The sequence below is a fragment of the Sceloporus occidentalis genome, unplaced genomic scaffold (assembly GCF_023333645.1).
Source record: "Sceloporus occidentalis isolate IW3139 unplaced genomic scaffold, rSceOcc1.0.p SCAF_1, whole genome shotgun sequence".
Taxonomy (NCBI): Eukaryota; Metazoa; Chordata; class Lepidosauria; order Squamata; family Phrynosomatidae; genus Sceloporus; species Sceloporus occidentalis.
Window position 1 is genome coordinate 299,168,088 of NW_028316981.1, and position 21,052 is coordinate 299,189,139.

Sequence of the window (21,052 nt, forward strand, 5' to 3'; positions counted from 1 at the left end):
TCTGGAGGATTTATAAGTGATTCCTCATGCCCAGCAAGTCGTTTGATTTACTTCCATCATACGGTTGTCTCCCATAGACAATAACAAGCTGCTTTTAAAATGGAAGCGTCCAATAAAAAATTTGCTGTGTAGCATCATGGGGAGCTGCATTTCTAAGAAGTAAAAACTCATTCTAGTAATAAAAATATTTGCAAAATGGATATTGTGCAAATCTTTCTACACCACTGAAAGGACCTTTCTAGAACCAGAAAAGCACTGTCTATGCACAAAACGTGAACAAGAAAACGCTTGAGGTTTGGCACAGTGCACAAATTGAAAAGAAAGATTTAGGAGAGAAAAGGCGGTGTGGAGGATAACTATGGGGATGCTACCAATACAACCTCATTTGGAATAAGGATGTTCAGTAAACACTGAATATTGTTAACTGACTCTTGGGGGGACAGGAAAAGAGAATCGAAGCAAATACAGGTGTGCTTCAGGTAACTAAGTGCAAGCCTACACCAGCCAAAATACTTCAAGTTGTTCCTGGAGTATTCTGGCCCTGGAGTTGCCCTGAATCCCCCTCATTGCCTCCACATTCCTGAGTGACACCAGGCAGTTGTTTACATACACATCCTGCTGTGTTATCTGGTGCTGCTACCACGGGTGCAAGTTGCTCCCTCTCATGTCAAAAATAAGGCACCCAGCTTTGGATCACATGTCTGGGCACCTCCTTTTGACCACAGAGGGAATGATTCATGCCAGCAGCGCCGTGACAGTGGGACATGTGTGTAAACAGCCACCTGGCATCACTTCGGGTAAAAATAATAATAATATGGTTTAAGGCAGGGATCGCCTTGATTCAATGCAAAATGGGGTTCACATTGTTAAGACACTCCAAAGTCAAATTGGGGCTCTGGACATGCATCATGAAAAAGTTGCAGGGAGGGAAGCAGTTCATGTATCCCACATCGTTGTGCCCTGAGTCTCTGAAAAAAGAAGCCCTTTTTTTATAAAGCTTTTCAAAAAGCCAATCCATCCCTTCTTTTCCTTCTTGTGCTGTCTAGCTGGAGGTTTTTCTGTTTTCTTTTTAAAGCAACATCACAATTGGGAACATAATGAAGGAGGACTGAAGAAACACAGATTTCCAATATCAGGTTGCAACAGTGTGTTTGGAGTAAACAACAGCCAATCCTACTATAGTGGTCTGTACCTGCCTACAACAGACAAGGTAAACAGCAGCTGCTTCTAGAATCCCTTATTGAGGATTCACGAACATTTCACAGGCGAATGTCAGGAGGCATGTGGTCAGGCAACAAGAGAGTGTGGTCAAGATGGAGAAAGTAATAAATGAGGAAGAACACACAAGTCAGAAGAGGCTGCAGCAGTTCGATTTTTCCTGAGCCTACTGGGAAGGGCAAGATTCTGCCTCCATTTCTCCCCCTGCCAAGTTGAGTGCAAACTTTTTTTCTGCTTTGAGCTCAGTTTTCACCACTGAAAACTTTGAATTCAATTTTCACCACCAAAAGGAGGAGGGAAACCTGACTGTGGCTTTTTAAAAGCAGTTGAAAATGTGAAATGACAGGGGTAATCAGGATGCCATCCCAAATCAGGACAGTTGAAAGGTTTAGCATAAGTGTATAGTGAGACAAGACACTATTTTCAACCCCAAATCTTAGTATGAGAGCTTCCTTACTGTTTTTTGTTGTTCTAAGGCTTATCAGGAAACATTCGGTCTGAATAAAAAGGGGAAGCATGTAATCTAAGACTAGGTTGAGTTTGGACATGAAGGAGATTAATTTTTTTAAGATGGTGAGAAAAAGAAAAGACAAGCTGCAATGGGAACAAAGTGAGCAAGTTTCAGAGGTGAACACTAGTGGATATTGTTCTGCCTGCCATGCGTTTGGTGCTTTGTAAAGAGGTTTCTGCCCCCCAAAACCTACAGTCTAAAATTTGATACTGGAGCAAAATGACAGAAGAAAGGGAAGGCAGAGATAAAACGTGGAACCCTGTAGTAAGTAACCAGTAGCCTTGCAGATTTTTTCCCCATCTGTCAGTTTATCTTCATGGATCCTCTCCCCCCCCCCCCGAGTATCCCCCTCCCCAATATTTCTAAAGTTTGAACATATCCAGATTGATTAAAAATACCAGAAAAAATTTGTGGCTGTTCTTTCCAATTTTATTTTGCAGAATATTTCTCATCTCACAGTACAGGGACAAAATCAGGGACTTTATGGACAGTCTGGATGCATCTTTTAATAAGGGTTATCTGTATTTATGAACTGTGTTTCATTTGAAAAGATTTAACTCTGTTTAATTATACTTGAATGATCCTTTCAAAATGTGTGTGTTAAGTTAACTGAGGTGAGTGTGCAAATTCAGTCTGGATCAATCTTGATGTGAAATTCTAAGTGTTAAATCAAGTGAATGGCGTGTACAGGCAGTGGGTTTATGAGTTGGCACATTTGTTTTTCTATGTGTGCACACGTGCCTTTCTTTTCTAGATTGTATCTGAAGAAACAAAAAATTAAAAATTAGTACCTTTCTATTAAAACAGATCTTTTAAAATGCATTTTCCCATCTATTCATTGACTCTGTACTCAGAATTGGTAGGCATAGCTAACATAACTTGGAAAGTTAAGTTGTCACAGGTCTAACTTAGTAGTTTTATCTTTCTCTTTACTGATATGTATGTTCCAATGTTTGTAATAAATTTCACTTAACCTTCATTGAATGAGCAAAGAGCAAAATTCCTTTACATTTTTCAGTCTGAGGTCTACCGTCTAACTTCAACAGACTGTAAGTAAGCAAACACTACCCAGGAGGACTCTCTTGGCTTCTCTCAAGGGATAAGGTAGATTCTAAATGGCATCTTGTGGTTTTAAAAGAGCATCATGTTGCAGGGAACTGCCAAGATCTTTCATTCAGTGCCACATTGATTCATGATTATTTAAATTTATGTTAAGATAATCATGGAACTCTTAACTGTCAGAAACAGATGAATATGAAGAGGGAATTCCCTGAAATTTGTGGAAAGAAAAATGAGAACTCAAAATTTCCTAGGGCATAATCAGTTTTTTTTTTTTTTTTTTTTTTGGGTAATAAACACATATGCTTTTCATTTGCCATGTACTACCATTAAATTCTCTTCAAAAGTTATATTTTACACATTTTCTGAGCGTTCAAATATACAGTAACTGGTTAAACTTTTCAGTATTGTATCTGCCATGACTGTGTTATTTAAAGTGACCGTGCAAGTGCCACAAGTAATTATCACTTGTGTTACGTTTAAAATGGTAGTGCCATGTTGTGAACCATATGAACACTAAAACTTTTAAGATTTCTCTGGAAACTGAATCTCTATGTAACCTGAGCACAGGGAAACTCATATTGTTGTTGATCTTGTAGTTATATAACAGCAGCAATGTGCTTATTTACAACAGGTTGAGTATCTCTTATACAGAAATCTGAAATCCAAAAATACTCCAAAATTGTCCATATGGGTGGCTGAGATCATGATAGCTTTGCTTTCTGAAGGTTCAGTGTAAACAAAATTTGTTTCATGCACAAAGTTATTAAAAATACTGTAAATAAAATTACCTTCAAGCTGTGTGTATAAGGCATATATGAAACATAAATGAATTTCTAGTTTAGACTTGAGTTTCCTCTCCAAGATTGGCTTCTTTTGGCCAGTTCAGCACCAGAACTGGGGTATATCCCACCCTTATGATGTATTTTAAAAAGTTACCTTTTGCTCTGGATCTTTCCAAAAGAACTAGAGCCCTCCATTGCAACACCATTCAGCTGTTCACATATGCATCCCACTGTGCCACCCACCAATGCTAATATAGGCACAAGTCTCTTGCTTTGAGGACAGAACAGGGCACCCAGCCTTGTGATCAATACTGAGCCCTTCATTCTGACCTCAGAATGAGTGATGCACTGTGGCGGGTGGCAGAGTGAGACATGTGTACATACAGCTTCCTGATATCATAATGGAGTGCCCAGCTAGTGGGAGGAGGCTGGGGCAGCTCTGGGCCAGAATACTCCAGGCTCCTGCTGGGGTATTTTGTCCCATGTAGATACCACCTTTGTCAGAGACAAGAAAATGAAGCCACTGATGTAATGGGCTGTTACACTGTGTTAGTGCCCAAACAGGATCTTGGACATCATGTTGTGTCATGCTGTGCTGTTCAGTGTGCCTCCGTATGCATGTGTGCACATATGTTGGCTGGTTTAGTTTTAATTGCTGTTTTGGAAGCAATTTTATTAGCTGTCACTTGTGTAACACTTTTGTGATTCCACTGATGAAAGATACAGCATTAAACTGAACTGGAGTATATTCAATAAATCATCAGCTTGTTACTATTTAACGTGGTTGACCTAGCAACAGAGTGACCACAGCTCCAAATTCCTCCTCTCGCTCTTGATTTGTTAGTGAAATGGAATTTATGGCTTTCTATCTAGTATGCATTTTTGTGTGAAACTGGAGTTGCAACTGAAGAGTCATGGAAGTTTAAGAATTCCAAGAGTCTGGACAGATGTGTGGTGATTAGTTTTGGATTCTGGCTCACCTTTGTTGAGACAAATAGCTGACGAAGTGCCATCAGCAAGGCAATGGATTTACAGACTTGGAAGGAAACTTGGCTTTGGGACTAATTAGGAGTTGGAAGATAGCAGGAAGAACATTTGTATTGTCCCTCTGCGTTTTGAACCTCCAAGAATTTCCGCTTCAGTTCCAGTCATTTTAAAACTGCCTTGCTTTGGATTCCTGCACTGCATAGGGATTGCCTCTAAAAATGGCCAAGAACTTCTTTCAGTCCAGAATAGAGCCGAAAGACTGCTAACTTGGATTCAGCAGTATAAATATATTTTGCCAGTGCTTTGTCATGTTCACTGGCTTCCAATGCCTTTCTGCTCCCAGCTCATAGGGCTGGGTTAGGGTTGTGCAGTGTCAATATTCCACAGGAAAGTGGTGTAGTACAACCACCATGCATTTTTATGTGTATTGAAATACACTATGCAAGCATAATGTAAGATCTCACTCTGTCCACTGCCTTGGTTCCCTTATGGAAGTTCTTGTTATGACAGATGTAAGAAATGCCTGTAAATGATGGGGAAAGTAACAATGGGAAGTATCCCATGCTGTTTTTTTCTTCTGTTCATGGAATAATTGTTTGATCCAGCAGAGACTTCCATGAATGGACCTGGGAAAGAAATTATTTTTAGCAAATATCCTTTCTCTCTTGCAGTGTCCCCCCTACAGTTCCAAAAGGGCATCTGGAGCAGATGGGGAGGCTGTTGGGAGAAAAGTGGAGAATCAGCAAAAATTGTTCCCTCTCCTGTGACTTCTGTACACAGAAGCGCCTGCTACTTCAAAGGGTCTTCCATGAATGGAAGGACACTGTTGGATACAACCCATTGAGTGTAGAAAGACAGCAAACAGTTATTTCAGGACTTTGTTATTTCTCTCCCAAGAAATCCCAAGGCAAAAAAAGAAAAAAGGTCAGCTTTCAGTTAGGTCATTTGAAACAGCAGAGCTATCTCAATCTGTTTGCATGTGAATTATTGCTGAAATCTCACCAGCTACTGTGTTACTTACCTGACATGCTTGCAGATGCCCATATTAATTCTGGGCAAAGAAGCAAAGGTTACAGTAAGAATTTTTTGATGTAAACTTAAAATAAATAGGCTTTGTGCAACTTCTTGGTTCAATAAATATGCATGGGTTTATTCAAAAACTATAATTGTTCCTGTCAAAAATTTGCACCTAAAATTCTGTAAGAGTTAGATCAACTCTCCAGACCTGAAAATCAGTTTGAGCAAATATATTTATACTGCTTTTCAATGGAAAATGTATCTTCCTTCAGATTCACAGGAAATGCACCATATAATAAGCTGCATTTTACAAATACATATTGTGCTAAAAGGGACACTCCTTTACATTTCCATCCTTATTTGAGAAGCTCTTGTAGCACCACTGAAGCCAACTGAAAGAAAGAAGCTGGTAGCATGGGCTTTCATAGACTTGAGTCTACTTCTTCAGACACATGAAGTGGATAGTCCAGGGACAGATCTATATAAGCAGGCTGTGTGTGCAGTAGAGGTTCAAAACTTGTGGTTATGGAGATGAGGTGACAAGTTCAGTTTTAATTATGGTCATTGAAGGAGAAGGCAGGAGGAAGGATGTTGCCTAAAGCCAAGGTGAATAGATAAGCCTATGAATGGTGGTGGGAGTTTTAGAATGTAGCATGGGAACCAGAAAGGAGATGTGATAAACTGGCCAGGAGAGCCCCCATGAGTTAGCTAGTGTTATAAAGTATGCAATGTGCCAGGAAACTATTGTCTCTGTTCAACCCAGTATTGATGGATTGGGATCTGTGGATATGTTCCAGTTCTGCTATTTGTCTTTCCAATTTCCATTTGTAGGGGATTTTTATTTGTTTTGCTTTATTTTAGCTCAAGGACCATTGCCTTGTAGTTGCTGTCAAAAATAACCACAGAACACAAACTTGGGAGAAAGGCCACAACTTTATTAAATCATTGGTAGGGTTGGCACAAAGCATAAGGTCAGGATCTGTGCAATCAAACAACCACCCTGTTGTTTGATTATCCAAAGCCGGGTCCCTACCCGGTGCTTGGGATGACCTAGGGGCTAAGGAACACTGCTTGAGCGCAAACCATGCCTTGCGTTCCCCCATTCACAAAGCCCCTAGTCACCGGGAGGCGCACCTGCGTTCTGGCCCCCGCAATGGCCAAACGCCCTCGCTTATCGCCCCCGGGTACCTTGTGACTCCCAAACCAAAACTCCATAGCCCTGGTGCCAACCAAATTCAGATCCTGGCCTATGCTGCCGAAAAGTTGTGACAAGAAACCACCTGAATAAGCGGTGGGCGGGCGGGAAAGCTCAAGGCTAACTCCCTTCCAGCTTCGCTCCGTGCCTGTTTGGAGCCAAGCGCCGACTGAGGGGAGAGGCCTCCGCGCAGTATATATATACCACTCGGCCCCTCCCCTCAGCGTCAAATTGCGGGGCTCCGCCCCCAAGGCCGAGCCCACCAATGAGCAGCCTTGGAGGACCGGAAGCCCTGCACCATAGAGTCCGGCTCCCAGAGCGCCGCCCCGGGCCGGAAGGGCCGCCCCTTCCGGCCCTATTGGCCAATGGGGAAGCCGGACAAGCCCCAGGGCACCCTGGGGCTTGTAGTTTTTTGCCGCAAACGGCGGCAAAGCGTTCTGCCTCCGCAGTGAGGCGAATGCATTCTGTTCTGAGGTCCAAGATGGTATGCTCAGGAAGACTGAAGTCTTAGCGGTCGGTCGGTCGGTCGGTCGGTTGGTCAGTTGACAAGTCTCAGTGTCCAGTAGTTGCTGCTTTGAACTAAACAAATGGTTGATTATTTGAGAGTTCACCACTCTGAAAGTATCACAAGCAACTTCACATGTAGCAGCAACCCTAGGTTAAGCACCACCAAGTGCTTATGGCACAAGAAATGGCAGCAAATTTGTCACCTTCACCTATTGCATTGGTTGTGGAATCATGCCGTCCTCTAGATTTTTGAGGTGCAATTTCCAGCAACCCTAGAGTAACCCATAGTTAGAAGTGTTTGGAAATTGCAGCCCATCTTCTGGAGAGTTGCATACTTCCTACCCCTACCTTATGTTTATGAGTGTATAAAGAACATAAGAAATCCCCAGAACTTAGTTGTGCAATGTGAACATGAGATACTTAAATATGCAGTGCTTGGAACCACCATCAAAGCATTTGAATAGACCAATAGCAACTTGCTTTCCTGTCACTACAAAAGTGAACTCCAGTAATTTGGTGCGAAAATGCTGGTCAGCCTGTTTCGTCTTGTCTGACAATTGCTTTTGCCTAGAAAACACATCTGGTAATAACCCACTTTGCTGTCAGTCATTTTGATAAATTGCCTCTGGGAAACACAATTGGCATGAGGAATGCCAGAGGTCACATTAGACCTTGCAATTTAGAACTGTGTGTATCAGGTTAAAGAGTTGCACTGTCCTGTGCACTCAAAACATGACTTGTCAAAGCTGCTTATGCAATCAAGGCAAGATTGTATGTCTGGCAGGTTTAGGAATAGAGAGAAAATTGCCTGGGTTGATAATAAAGGCTTTTTCTTCAGGAGGAATACCGTTATGTGGCTTTTTTTCCATAGAAAGCCAATAACATGTGTCTAGATGGCTGTGGTGACATGTGGTGACTAGCCAGTAAAATTTACTTGACTTTAAAGTAGACAATTAAGACATTGAGATAGTCAAAGATTTTCTATATCGTGGTTCAGTCATTAATCAAAATGGAGACTGCAGTCATGAAATCAGACCAAGACTAAGACTTGGAAGGTCAGTTATGAAGGAACTAGACAAGAGCCTCAGGGGTGAACATATATGACTGAAATGTCAGGATTGCCTGTGCAATATTTCTGATTTCTGTGTGTGGTAGTGAAAGTTGGACAGTGATGAAAGCTGATAGGAAGAGAATCAACTCATGTGAAATGTGGAACTGGAGTAAAATTCAGTGGGTACTATGGACTGCCATAGACAATAAGACCATAAATGAATCCTAGAGGAAAAATCAGTCCTGAACTCTCCCTAGAAGCTAAGATGACTAAGCTGATACTGTTGTATTTTGACTGTATCATGAGAAGATATTAGAAAAGATGATGCTTGGCAAGAGCAAAGGCAGTCAGAAAAGAGGAAGACCACATTCCAGATGACACAAGGATGCCACAACCCCAAGTTTGCAAGACCTGAGCAGGGCTGCTGATAACTGGGTGATTTGGATGTCTATCATTCATAAGGTCATCAGAAGATAAAACTGACTTGAAAACAGTTAACAACCCCCATCACTCCAGTTTATTGGTTATGGCCAGTGAGGGTGGCCACATGAAGAGCAGGACAGGGCACTTGTACATTTAAGAGTTGTGAGACGCTGAATTTCTATAGAATTCTCATACAAGCTACAACTCATAATGAGTTTCTCTTTTCCATGCGACTACTCATGATGTTAGAACCTTATTTTCTTCTCCATTTGGCCACCCTTATGCTTGGAACCCTTGTGCTAATACATGCTGCTCAAACACTCCCCATTGAAGTGGGGACATTGGAGCTCTGCTTTGCTCTGTATTTATCTTGTCTGAATGAAAGCACAGTTGACTCTAGATTATTTCCCAGCAAACAAATGAAAGAACCCATTATTTCTTTCTTTGGTTTGTGAAAAGAGAAACAAGAAACCTGAATGCACACATTTGGATGACCAAATTTTCAAACCACAGATTTGCTCCATGGTTTGTTTAGCCACTCTTACTGCAAATGGGAGCAATGGGGCTACCTGTACTAATACTCTGTTTGTATCCAGTCAACCAGGATCTATGGCTTGTCATGTTGCACGACTGCAGTCAAGCACTGGGGTTGTGTATTTGATCTAGGACTGTCACCTTTTATAAGCATCTTTTCTTTCTGGATCTGTTGGCTTTGTATCATCATTGCAAAAGTTCAGCTTCTGTCTAATTGGTTTTTAAATGCAAATATTATGCCTATTCTATTATGATATTTTGCTATCTGTACTGACTTATAGGGGATTGCCAGACTGAAATCCTGGATATGATTCCTATACAGTGGGCCTTTGCTATATCCCTGTGGTTTGCTTCAAGGACCCAAACTCCATGTATGCTCAAGTCCCATTAAATATGATGGCATAGTAAAATGATGTCACTTATATAAAATAGCAAAATCAAGGTTTGCTTTTTGGAATTTATACCTTTTGAATATTTTCAAGCCATGGATTGTTGAATCCATGGATTTGGGGCACTGATTATGCCTTTAATGGCTTTGTAGAAGTGAGAATTACAGTTTTCAGGTTCTACTGATTCTGCAATTGTACTTGTATTAAAATATTTTTTGTATCATTCTTTCTCCATACTTTTTTCATATTTTGAATGGCTGTGGAGATCCATTGCTCCTTACTGTACTACCAAAGAAGACTCATTTGGCTCAGATGTGTTTATCTTTGTACACAGTATTTAAATGAATCCTGTTGCATACACATTATATTGTTAGATTTTCTGTCTTAAAACTGTTGTCATTGCTAAGCAAGTTTCTTCTGGTTCATCATTTTGATTATTTATATTAAAAGTTATATATATAAGGGTAAAAGTTAGAAAGGTAGAGTTAGAAAGGAATAATTTTAGATAAAAATTAAATATACGCAATTAGTGGTGTGTGGGAAGCAGAGGAAGTGAGTAGGAAGGCGAAGGGTCATGTTAGTGGTCTCTGTTATTGTGGTTTTTTAAAATGTGTTATATGTTTCATGTTATAATTAAGCTTCCTTATAAATATTAAAATTGAAAAAGCTTTTTCAACATTATTTTATTAGGGGGTTGTTTCAGTTCCTAAGCAACTTTGCTGCATTACATTTCTTTGATTAAAAGCTCAAGAAAGGCTCTATGGAGATTTTCCATAGAATAAACAGGTCTGCATTGAAAGTTAACTCCTCGTTTCTTGGTCCACTAAACTGCCAGATTTTGTTTGTTTCCCTTCTCCCAAGATGTACTGAAATATCTCATTTTCCATTTTTGAAAGTGAGTGTGTTTTTCACTACGTTCTGCTGGTTTCACATTCCTCAGCAATGTTAATGACAATCAAGGGAAACTATGTAAGGACTGAGATTGCTAAGCGTGTGTGTGTTTCTGCCTGAGACAGAGAAGCAAATAATGCCTCTCCCAGAGCTATGAAATATATTGTCTGCAGATCCATTCCAGTTCTTTCAACATCTGAGACAGAAAATCCCATGGCCATCTCTCTTTCACATCTGGCAGCAGTAGTGTCATTAAGGAGTTTGGGGTTCAGACCTCACCAGGTGATACCACAGAAGGGGGTGGCACCCGGTGAGTGCTCCCTGCCCCGTGCCACAGCGCACAGCAGCAAGGGCGACACCTTGGCACCCCCTGTCCCTGTCCTGTACAGCTTTACTTTAGAGTAAAGCCACAGAGGACAAGGAGGGAGAGGGTCCAGCACCCTCCCATTCCTACCCCACATGGCTTTACTCTGAAATAAAGCTGCATGGGGCAGGGAGTTGGAAGTAGGCTCTTTTGGCCCTACTAATACATTCAAGCATTGCGCTATGACTCTAGAGACAAAGGTTCAAATCCTTGCTCAGCCATGGAAACCCACTGGTATCCTAATCTCTCAGGAAAGCAAGAGCAAATCCCCTTTGAAGAAATCTTGCCAAGAAAACCCTGTGATGGGCTTGCCTTAAGTTGGAAATGACTTGAAAGCACAAACGAATAAAGTGCATACTCTCAAAGCAAAGAATGTGGGATGCCTCCAGTTTTAATTAAGAAAAAAATGTAAGTTTCTTATCAGACGTTTTAGTCATTGACGTGTACTTGAAAGACTGCTGTGTCTTGCTTCCCCCTCTTCTTAGATATACCATGCAAAATATAAATGGCTTGCTTCAGACTATGGAGTATTAGAAACACATGGGTGTTCTCCCTCATCCGGAAAATGTTCATATCTTGAGCTGGTTGAAAAAGAAAAATCTCACATCATTTAGAATCCTTTTCATATCTAAAGGGACCTCTTTGTAGAACAGCGAGACCACATGTTATGCTAATCCCTTAGCATGTGGGTAAAAATATGTTACTAATCTATTTTATTTTCTCCCCTTTAAACTATGGACAGCAATTTATAGCAGTGCATTTTGTAAGTCGCAGTAGCCAAAATTTTAACTTGTTTCTACAGTCAGCACATTTTCAAGCTTGGTCTATCAAATTCTTATAAACTCTATCAAGTTCCTATTCCTGTAAATGGGTATGGCTTTCTCTGTACCTAGGCTTGGCTTCAGCACCAGAAATACTTGGACAGCTACCATAACACCATATTCCAACAGAGCCCACCACTGGCATCTGTCCTGGGTCCCCTGTTGGATTTTTGCGGGGATTTTGTTATGCTTCTCCAAGTTGTGTTGGTATGATCTATCTGTGTGGTCTGTTATTTTAATTTCCTACAGCCCCCTAGAACAGAGCATTTAAAGCTAGGTGCATGAGAGAATGTAAACCTTGTTATAAAGCTGGGCCACACTTCCGGGAGCTATATTTACCTGGAAAGTAAGGTGCATGCAGTCCATACCCCTTGCTTTCAAGTGAAAATATTACTTTTTCCCACATCACATGATGCCAAAATCCATTGTGCTGCTATTTACTTTTGGAAAGTTCTACTGAATTCAAGAGGATGTTTACTTTTGTGAAACATGCATAGGACAAGCATCTTACTGATTTTTTCATGTATACTTTTTTTCTCTTTACAGGAAAAAGTGCTGTAAGGGTTATAAGTTTGTTCTTGGACAATGTATTCCTGAAGGTATGTAGTTAAATGGTTCTTAATTTCCCCATTTTTGTCTTTGCAGTAACACTGCCTAACTGTGCTAGTAATACATACAAGATCAATAATTTACTTTGTTAAATATCGGTGGGACAGTGAGTCCGGTCTGACTTTTGAGAATGCTGTCCAAGGTTCTGAACGTCATTTGGGTTTAAGGTTCAGCACTTTGGATAGTTCCACACTTGTATGGATTCACTGCTCCACTGAACTGAAAACTCCTGCCAACACTAGTGTGTGTGTGTGTCTGTCTGTCTTTGTCTTTCTCTCTGCATACATCTTGTAGGGCTTTTTTCAGCCCTTGAATACTTCATATATATACACACACCTTCCAAAACCTCTCTGGAAAATATTAGCAAAAATGTCAGCTATTTAATTCTTTTTCTTTTAAAGCCTGGACTACAATACAATATCCCACTGACATGTAAGTCATTGGTGTATATGGACAGCCAAGCCTAATGGTCACAGTCACATCCACATTCTCCAGTCTGACTTCATAGTTGTGAATATTCACCTGATGAATGTGGGTTAGCATTCCCTTCTGATTCTCCATAGTCGCCACTTTATGACACTCATTTGTATAAATAAGGGATTGGATAGACAGGGAGAAAGGGGCAGCCAGACACTGGCCCTTTCTACTCCTGACGGAGGCCACAGCAACCAAACAGCATGGCCTCCGGGACCCCTAAAAAGAACCTGCGACGCCATTGCCACCTTCATGCACACCGATGATATACATGCAGCGTGGCACCATTTAGATGCTGCGCCATGCGTATGTCATCATGGTGGCCCCATGTGGATGGCAGCAAGCCATGATGGCACCGGCGGTGCGGTAGGGCTCGGGAGCATGCGGACGCTCCATTCTCCCGAGCCCTAAAATTGGCCCCAGGCCAGCGCATAGCACTAGTCTATACCAGGCCTATATCCCTCAGTTACATTTACCATTGCACTCCTAGCTTTTGACCTTCTGGAGATGTATCAAAGTTTGGCAATGTTACTTTTTGAAGCACAACTGCCAGTATTCTCCAGGAAGCATAGCTACTAGATAGCTGGTGGTTTCTGTGAGTTGGTATCCAAAAGTAACACTTCAGAATGCTGACAGAGATGATGGGTAGCATTTCTGTGCCTTCTGTCTAACAGTGAGATGTGCAATTGTGAGGTGTTGGGGTATCATATTAGTCCCTCAGGGAATCGGGGAAAATGCTCTTAAAAATGCAAATTGGAAAAAAATACTTTTAAATGTCCCTACTGGCTTTTTTTTAAAGCCTCATCTTGACGTAAATGACTTGTCACCACTCCCAAAATGTGGCAAAAGTGCAACCTATGACTTCTAGAGGGCATCTGGGGGCAGAAAACTGAAAAATAATGGATTCTGGAGGAGTTCAGGGATCTTACTTTCCCCACCCTGATTTAAATCATGACACAGCTATTTTAGCCAGTGTGACATAGCAGTTTGGGTGTTAGGCTGAGACCAGGGCTCAATTTCCAGCTCAGCTATGAAGCCCACTGGGTGACCTTGGGCAAGTCATATGCGTTCAGCCTAAGGGGAAGTCTGTCCTCTGAACAAATCTTGCCAAGAACTCCCATGATAGTGTCATCTTAGGATTGCCATAAGTCAGAAACGACTGGAAGGCACACAACCAAAACAACAACAATAAATGGTGGCATTCCTGGATTCAACGCAGAGTTTCCACACTGATGTTGGTCTGTTCCCATGTTGCCCAGAAAGCAGCTTACTGATGTTCCCACACCCTCCTATGAGTGATATTCATTATATCAAGCAGAAGCAGATTTTGGAATATGGATTCCAAATGTGAATGTAGATTCCATCCTTTAGGGACCTTTGCAATAAATAAGTAACTACAAGCAAGCAGATTCAAAATTTCAGATGTTTGCATTTTGTACCTGCCATGCATAGATACATTTTATGTTTTAAGATATTTTGAACAAAGCAAGTAATTTTGCCTTTACCAGCTCTTGATTTCTATTTCAAATCATGAAACATGCTGGGCTTAATAAAATGAAGTGGACATTTGAGATTAGTCTCTTCTCATTTTCCCCCAAGCCACTGTTGCCAGGGGCATGCTCATGACTCCCCACATCAAAAGGAAAGATACTATCTAAATGCCACTCTCTGCCATTGTTTAACTCGATTCTTCCACACTCTACTGAATCCACCCTTGGGAAATTCAGCTATGCTGAAGAACTGCTTAGAGCCAGCATGGTGTAGTGGTTTGAGTATTGGACTGGGACTCTGGAGACCAGGGTTCGAATCCCAGCTTGTCCATGTAAACTCACTGGGTGACCTTCTCACATCATCAGAGAATGGCAATGGCAAACCCCCTCTAAAGAAACTTGCCAAGAAATCCCCATGATAGGTTCGCCTTAGGGTTGTCATAAATCAGAAACAACTTGAAGGCACACAACAACATGAAGAGCTGCTTAAAAGCTGTGGTGTAATGGAACCAGGGCTAAAGCCCTGAAACTTTTTGCTTAGCAGTAACTGTGAATTTCTCTGGTGCTCAGCTTGGACTCTTTTGTTTCTTTTGTTTCTTTTTTGTTCTTTTCTTTTCTTTTTTAGTTTAGCAGCAATCTCCCAGTAACTGGGGAAAGAGTGGATTTTCCCTGTAGCAATATATCATGAATTATCCCTGTTGTAATCCATAGTATTTGGTGGGTAGTGTTACAAAAGACACGTTCCTAGCAGATGCAATTGAAGCTGCTGGAAATCGTTTTAGATCAAAAGCCACCTGTACTTTTGGACGTTCTGTGAATCTGATATATTGCTGAGGGCCTGCACTTTGAAATTGACCACTGCACCACTGCTTAGAAGGCAGGCCTTTAGCACAGGGCTTCACAGTCTATGGATCTCTAGATCAGAAACAAGCAACCAGGAAAAAATGAAAGTATCTAGAAGTCTACTTCTGGTTTTGAAAAGCAGGGTGCCTCTTTTGCATACCCTCCCACCCTGAGGCTTGCCAGTAGCAACAGAACAATACACATGCAAATCACTCCTGCCTTTCCAGGCAAGCATTCTCTGAAGATGCCAGCCACAGATGCTGGTGAAACGTCTTCTAGAACATGGCCACATAGCCTGAAAAACCCACAAAAAACTATGGCTGCCGGCCATGAAAAGCCTTCAACTTCACAGGGTTTGTTTGTTTGTTATGTTAAACAGGGCAGGGATAAGCCTTTAACCTATTTAAAGATGATTTCTTTTAGAGACTTCCAGAAAAATCAGGTCACCCTTTTGGGAAGAGGGCAGTCTAAGGAATCTGGGGGTCAAGGGCTGCAAAAAGAATGGCAAGATTACATGTGGCCTCAGGTCTGTATTTGCCTACTCCTTCTCTAACTGTTGTTGGGGGCCAATTCTTATCAGCTTTATCCAGCATAACCAATGGCCAGATACAATAGAAGCCATAGTCCAACAACTCCTTGAGTGCCACATGTTCTCTTTTAAGGGCATTTTATATTTGGGCTGAGATCCTGGATTGCAAAGGCATAATATAAAAGTTCAGCATATGGAACTACACTACATCTCCCCTTACCCCTTCCTGAACACATATTTTAGCAGCAGGACTCTGCCCCTCCCCCCCCCCCCCGACAACCTTTTAGCAAATGATGGAGTGCAGGGGGCATCAGAGAAGCATCTGGCTATATTCTTGTAGCCAAATGCAAAATAATGGCCTGTTCCGCATGGGCAGAAAGTATGTGCCACGCACGTACTAGGGTTAGAAAGGGGCATCCTTTCCGGACGCCCCTAACCCTAGTACGCGCTTGGTGCATACAAAATGGCGGTGCCCATTCTACATGGGCGCCGCCATCTTGATGTCACGAACGCCTAGTGTCTGCATGCCGCATGGCGGAAATGATGTCACGAGTGTGCCATTGGCGCCTTGTGGCGTAATTTCCACGGCGCAAAAAGAAGCCGCTAGGGAGCCCCACGGTATGGAAGCTGCAGCTCCCTCACAGAGCAAGCAGAAGCGCTGGCAGACCCCCTTTTCGGGAGGTCTGTAAAGGGCCAATGACATAATTTGTCAAGATAACACCATCCATCTTCTGGAGGTCGAAGCAGATGATGTCATTGTTCTACTTCTGCTATAGAGGCAGATGGTTTTAATAGGGTTTGGGTGACATTTTGGGCCTTGCACAAGGTCAGTAGGAATTCCGTTCTCCATAATGAAGGGGAAAAAGGAGCAACAAATTATGATGGTGTCAATTGGGCTTATGCCATTGCAAATCACTAACAGGATGACAGCCATGTTTTAACACATATGGGGCCATTTGCACCTCTTTTGTAATACTGTATAGATGAGCTCAGCCTGTTCATCATATATTAAAGCTTTACACTTACTGTGTGTTATTCAAAAGAGTAGTGTTTTATGGGTCATGCATTCTCTACTTTGGCAGCTGAGGGTTGATCTTGTACTGTTATGAGTGTTATCCTGCCAAGACAGATGCATCTGTTTAACCTGACACACTCTTGCTGTGAACCAAAACATGCTGTAGTTAATGGATAGACTCACCTTGATTTTATCGGGTTGATTTATAGCCGGCAGATGTGCTGGTCAACCCAGCTTAAAGTCTTAGAAATTTTGGCAACCTGACACAGGCCTGATGTTAATGTATTGGGTCAAAACCAAAGTATAGATGAAAACCTTAGCAGGCAACCAAATGTAGTCAGTGACTTCACCTATCTTGGCTTTGTTGCCAATACTGAGAAAACACTTGGGAACTCCAGCTCTGTAAAATCTGTCACTAAAATGAGGGTAGAAACAACTGTAGGAATGCGAAACCCAAAAGATAGTTGACTCTATTACATCATATGCACTCAGTGTGGTGGCAGCCAGTAGGAAAGCAAAGAGACTTACTTTGCATATCATAGGCCAGTTACAGACCGGCACTTTAGTGCGTGACGAGCACGCACTAGGGTTACAAAAGGGCGGTGCTTCCGCACCGCCCTAACCCTAGTGCATGCTCGTCACGCACTAAACGGCGGTGGCCCTTCCATATGGCCGCCGCCGTGAGGATGTCACGGCCGCACCGCCTCTAGATGGGGCGGTGCGGACGTGACGTCCTTGCTCCGCGCCAGGGGATTAGTGTGCCCTGAACACGGAGCAGGAAGGAGCTTCGTTTCGGAGCTCCTTCCTGGTTTAGCCCGCTGGGCGCAGCTTTCAGACGGCTGCGCCCAGTGGACTAAAAGAGAAAGGGGCCAAGTGGCCCCTTTCTCTTCTCCCCGCCGCTGCGGGGTGTCCTTGGGGCTTGAAGCCCCAGGGACACCCCTTCTCAGGTTGCGGGGAAGCGGCATTTTGCTGCTTCCCCGCAGCCTGAAAAGAGGTGGATCGGGGCCTCAGCGGCTGCCGTTCTAGCCGCTGAGGCCCTGATACTTCGGGGAAAGGGGCGGGTCCAGACCGCCCCAAATGGGCGGTCTATAGCCCGCCATAGTTAAAGTCAGTTTGGATATATGCAGCAAAAATATTTTTAATTAGTAATTTAATTTACATCTCACCTTTCTGCAAAAAAAAGGCACTCAAAGTACAGATTAAAAATAAAATCTTGATAAAAACTTGACATGAAATCAGATTAATTGAAAACACAATAAAACACCCAACTGGATGGATCCACAATAATACACCCAACCTTTGCATGTCAAAGGCCTTTCTGAATAAAAATATGTTTGCCAGCTGGCAGAAGGACAAAAGAAAGGGGGCAGAACATATCCTCCTATCCTCAAGGAATTCTAGACTTTGGAAGCATTTTCCTAAAAGGTCCTGCCTCATATCCCTGCCGTATCTATCTCCAGTGTCAATGGAACTGAAGGAAAGGTCTTCCTTGAAGATCTTAAAATTTAGGCAAGCTCATGTTGGAGAATATGGTCTTTGGAATTTGTGCAGGAATCCACAAGTCATGGTGTAGAATTCTAAATTCTTTTTCCTTTAAGTATATTTTCATAAAAACAGTGCTACATTTGAAGCTGTCATGAATGGCTGGATGGACCTAGTAGCAAATGTTTCTCATCAGCAGTGCTACTCAGCCTTGGCTGTTCCAGTCTAGCCTTGTAAAAGAAGGGTGCAAAGCCTCTTACTGCAATAGCTAACTCACATCAATCAACTTATTTTGCCTAGAGCAAACATAAGCAGAAATGTGGTGACCGTATATCTATGGTAATAACTGTGTGATGACACCTCCTCCTCTGTCCAGTCATATCTTTCATACTGCGTCATTACAGTGCTCCAAGATGTCTGTCCTCATAGTGAACAGGCAGTAAATTGGTAGTGAGGCATGGAAACTGACTTTGTACCAATATTACATAATGCATTTTATTTTATTGCAGGAAGGAGGGGTGAATGGAAGGAAAGAAGTGGACTGCTTATTTCAGCATCAGCTGGCAGTTATGCCTAGTTCTCCCAGCTGGTGGTTCCCATGTCAACATGGCATTGAATCTCTTCTGGGTGTTAGTATGATGTTTAAAGGAGCTATTCAAGGTGGTAAACCTATCCTTGAAGAACAGGGCTCAGCAATTTGGATAGTTCATTTTAGGTTCGCATTTAAACCTAGAGGAAACTCAATATTTTATTTTAATTTATTACTTATATCCTGCTTTTCTCCCAGTAATTGGACTCAAGGCCGCTAGCAAAATTTTAAAAACAATACAAATTTAAAATTATACAAAAGCATTAATAAAAATATAAATATTAGATTTAAACAATTTATAAAGTTAAAACATGCATTAAAATATTAAAAGTAATTAAAGGATGATATATAAACCTTTAAAAAAGCACCAGATAGCATTAAAAGCCCAATGTTAGTCACTCTGTAAAACCCAAACTCAAAGGATGGAGTTTCAAAGTCTGGGAGCAGCCACCAAGAAGGCTCTCTTCTTTGTTCCTTCTAGACAAACCTGAGAAGGTGGTGGGATGGAGAGAAGGGCCTCTCCAGACAATCTTAGTGCTCTAAAGGGCTCATAAAGATATTGGGTTCTTCAAATAACAGAGACTCAAGCTGTAGAGGGTTTTATTGGTCAAAACCAGCACTTTTTATATTGTGTCCAGAAACATACCAGCAGCCAACAGAGCTGTTACAACATGACAGTTGTGTGCTTCCTGTAGCCAGCTCCAGTTAACAAGCTAGCTGCAGCTCTTTGGGTCACCTAAAGTTTTTGAGCACTTTTCAAAAGCAGCCCCATACAGAGTGTAATACAGTAATTCAAACAGAAGGTAACCAAGGTATATACTACTGTAGTCAGATTCAACATCTTAAGGACAAGGCATAGTTATGGTCACAACTGTAATCTGGGCCTTCAGGGGGAGTGTAACCCCATCTAAGATGGGCTGGATCCCTCTTCCTAGATCTCTCTTTTGACTGACCATGAGCACATCTGTCTTGTCTACATTAAGCTTCATTAGACACAATCCAGTCTAATAATAATAATAATAATAATAATAATAGTATTTATTTATAACCCGCCTCTCCCTGTGTTGGATCAAGGCGGGTAACAGCATATAAAAAGAGAAAACAATAATATCAAAGGCATTCGAATCAGTCCGAAGAGAAGAGAAACAATTTAGGCATGCGGAGAGAGAAATTAGGGGATCACTTTGGGAAGGCCCGCCGGAAGAGATCTGTTTTTATTGCCTTCTTAAAGGCCTCAAAAGATGTTAGTTGGTGGATCTCATCCAGCAGATCGTTCTAGATTTTAGGAGCGGCAGCAGAAAATGTCCTCTGGGAAGTAGTTACCAGTCTAGTTCTTTGTGACTGTAGTAGGTTCTTCCCTGAGGACCTGAGAGTGCAGGAAGGATTATATGGAAGGAGGCATTCCCTCAGGTAAGCTGGACCCAGGCCATGTAGAGCTTTATAGGTAATAACCAACACCTTATACTGTGCCCAGAAGCTAATAGGCAGCCAGTGTAGGGATTTTAAGATAGGTGTGATAGAATCAAACTTGGAACTCCCAGTCACCAATCTGGCTGCCATGTTTTGGACCAGTTGCAGCTTCTGAACGTGGCATAAGGGTTGCCTCAAGTAGAGCGCATTGCAGAAATCGAGACGAGAGGTTACCAGCGAATGTACAGCCATTTCAAGGTTTTCCCATTCCAGGAAGGGGTGTAACTGGCATATCAGCCAAAGCTGATAACAGGCACTCCTGGCTGTCGCATCAACCTGGGACGACAGGTGAAGCAACAAGTTGAGAAGCACCCTCAAGCTACAAACACAGTAGCTTTAGGGGAAGTGTGACCCCGTCTAGAACTAGGGAGTTTATCGCCATACCCGGATTGGGATTGCCTATGACGAGTACCTCGTTTTATTTGGATTCAATTTAAGTCTGTTTTCCCTCATTTAATCCATTACTGACCTCAGACAGTCATTCAGAACAGCTTCTTTGGAACTGGGTGGAATAGAGTAATACAGCTGGGTATCATCAGCATACCAGTGACACCTGATCCCCAAAACCCAGACTCCCTCTCCCTGTGGTTTCATGTACATGTTAAATAAACCTTGAGGGTCCACACATTGAGCAGAAATCCACCACCCTCTGAGAGCGCCCTTCCAGGAAAAAATGGAACCACTGTACAATAGTACCTTCCAGCCCCATCCTAGAGAGGCAACTCAGAAGGATACTAGGGTCAATGGTATCAAAAGCCATTGAGAGGTCCAGCAGAACCAACATGGGCACACTCCCACT

The 21,052-nt window shown here is 42.2% G+C and overlaps 1 protein-coding gene across 1 annotated transcript in view; it reads left to right on the forward strand.

Annotated features, from left to right (window-relative positions):
• CCBE1 (collagen and calcium binding EGF domains 1) overlaps nucleotides 1-21,052 on the forward strand; it is a 183,789-nt gene that overhangs the window by 139,818 nt on the left and 22,919 nt on the right. Inside the window, exon 3 of the mRNA XM_089486884.1 lies at nucleotides 12,299-12,351. Within this exon, the coding sequence (XP_089343010.1) occupies nucleotides 12,299-12,351 (53 nt within the window). The remainder of the gene's footprint in view (nucleotides 1-12,298; nucleotides 12,352-21,052) is intronic.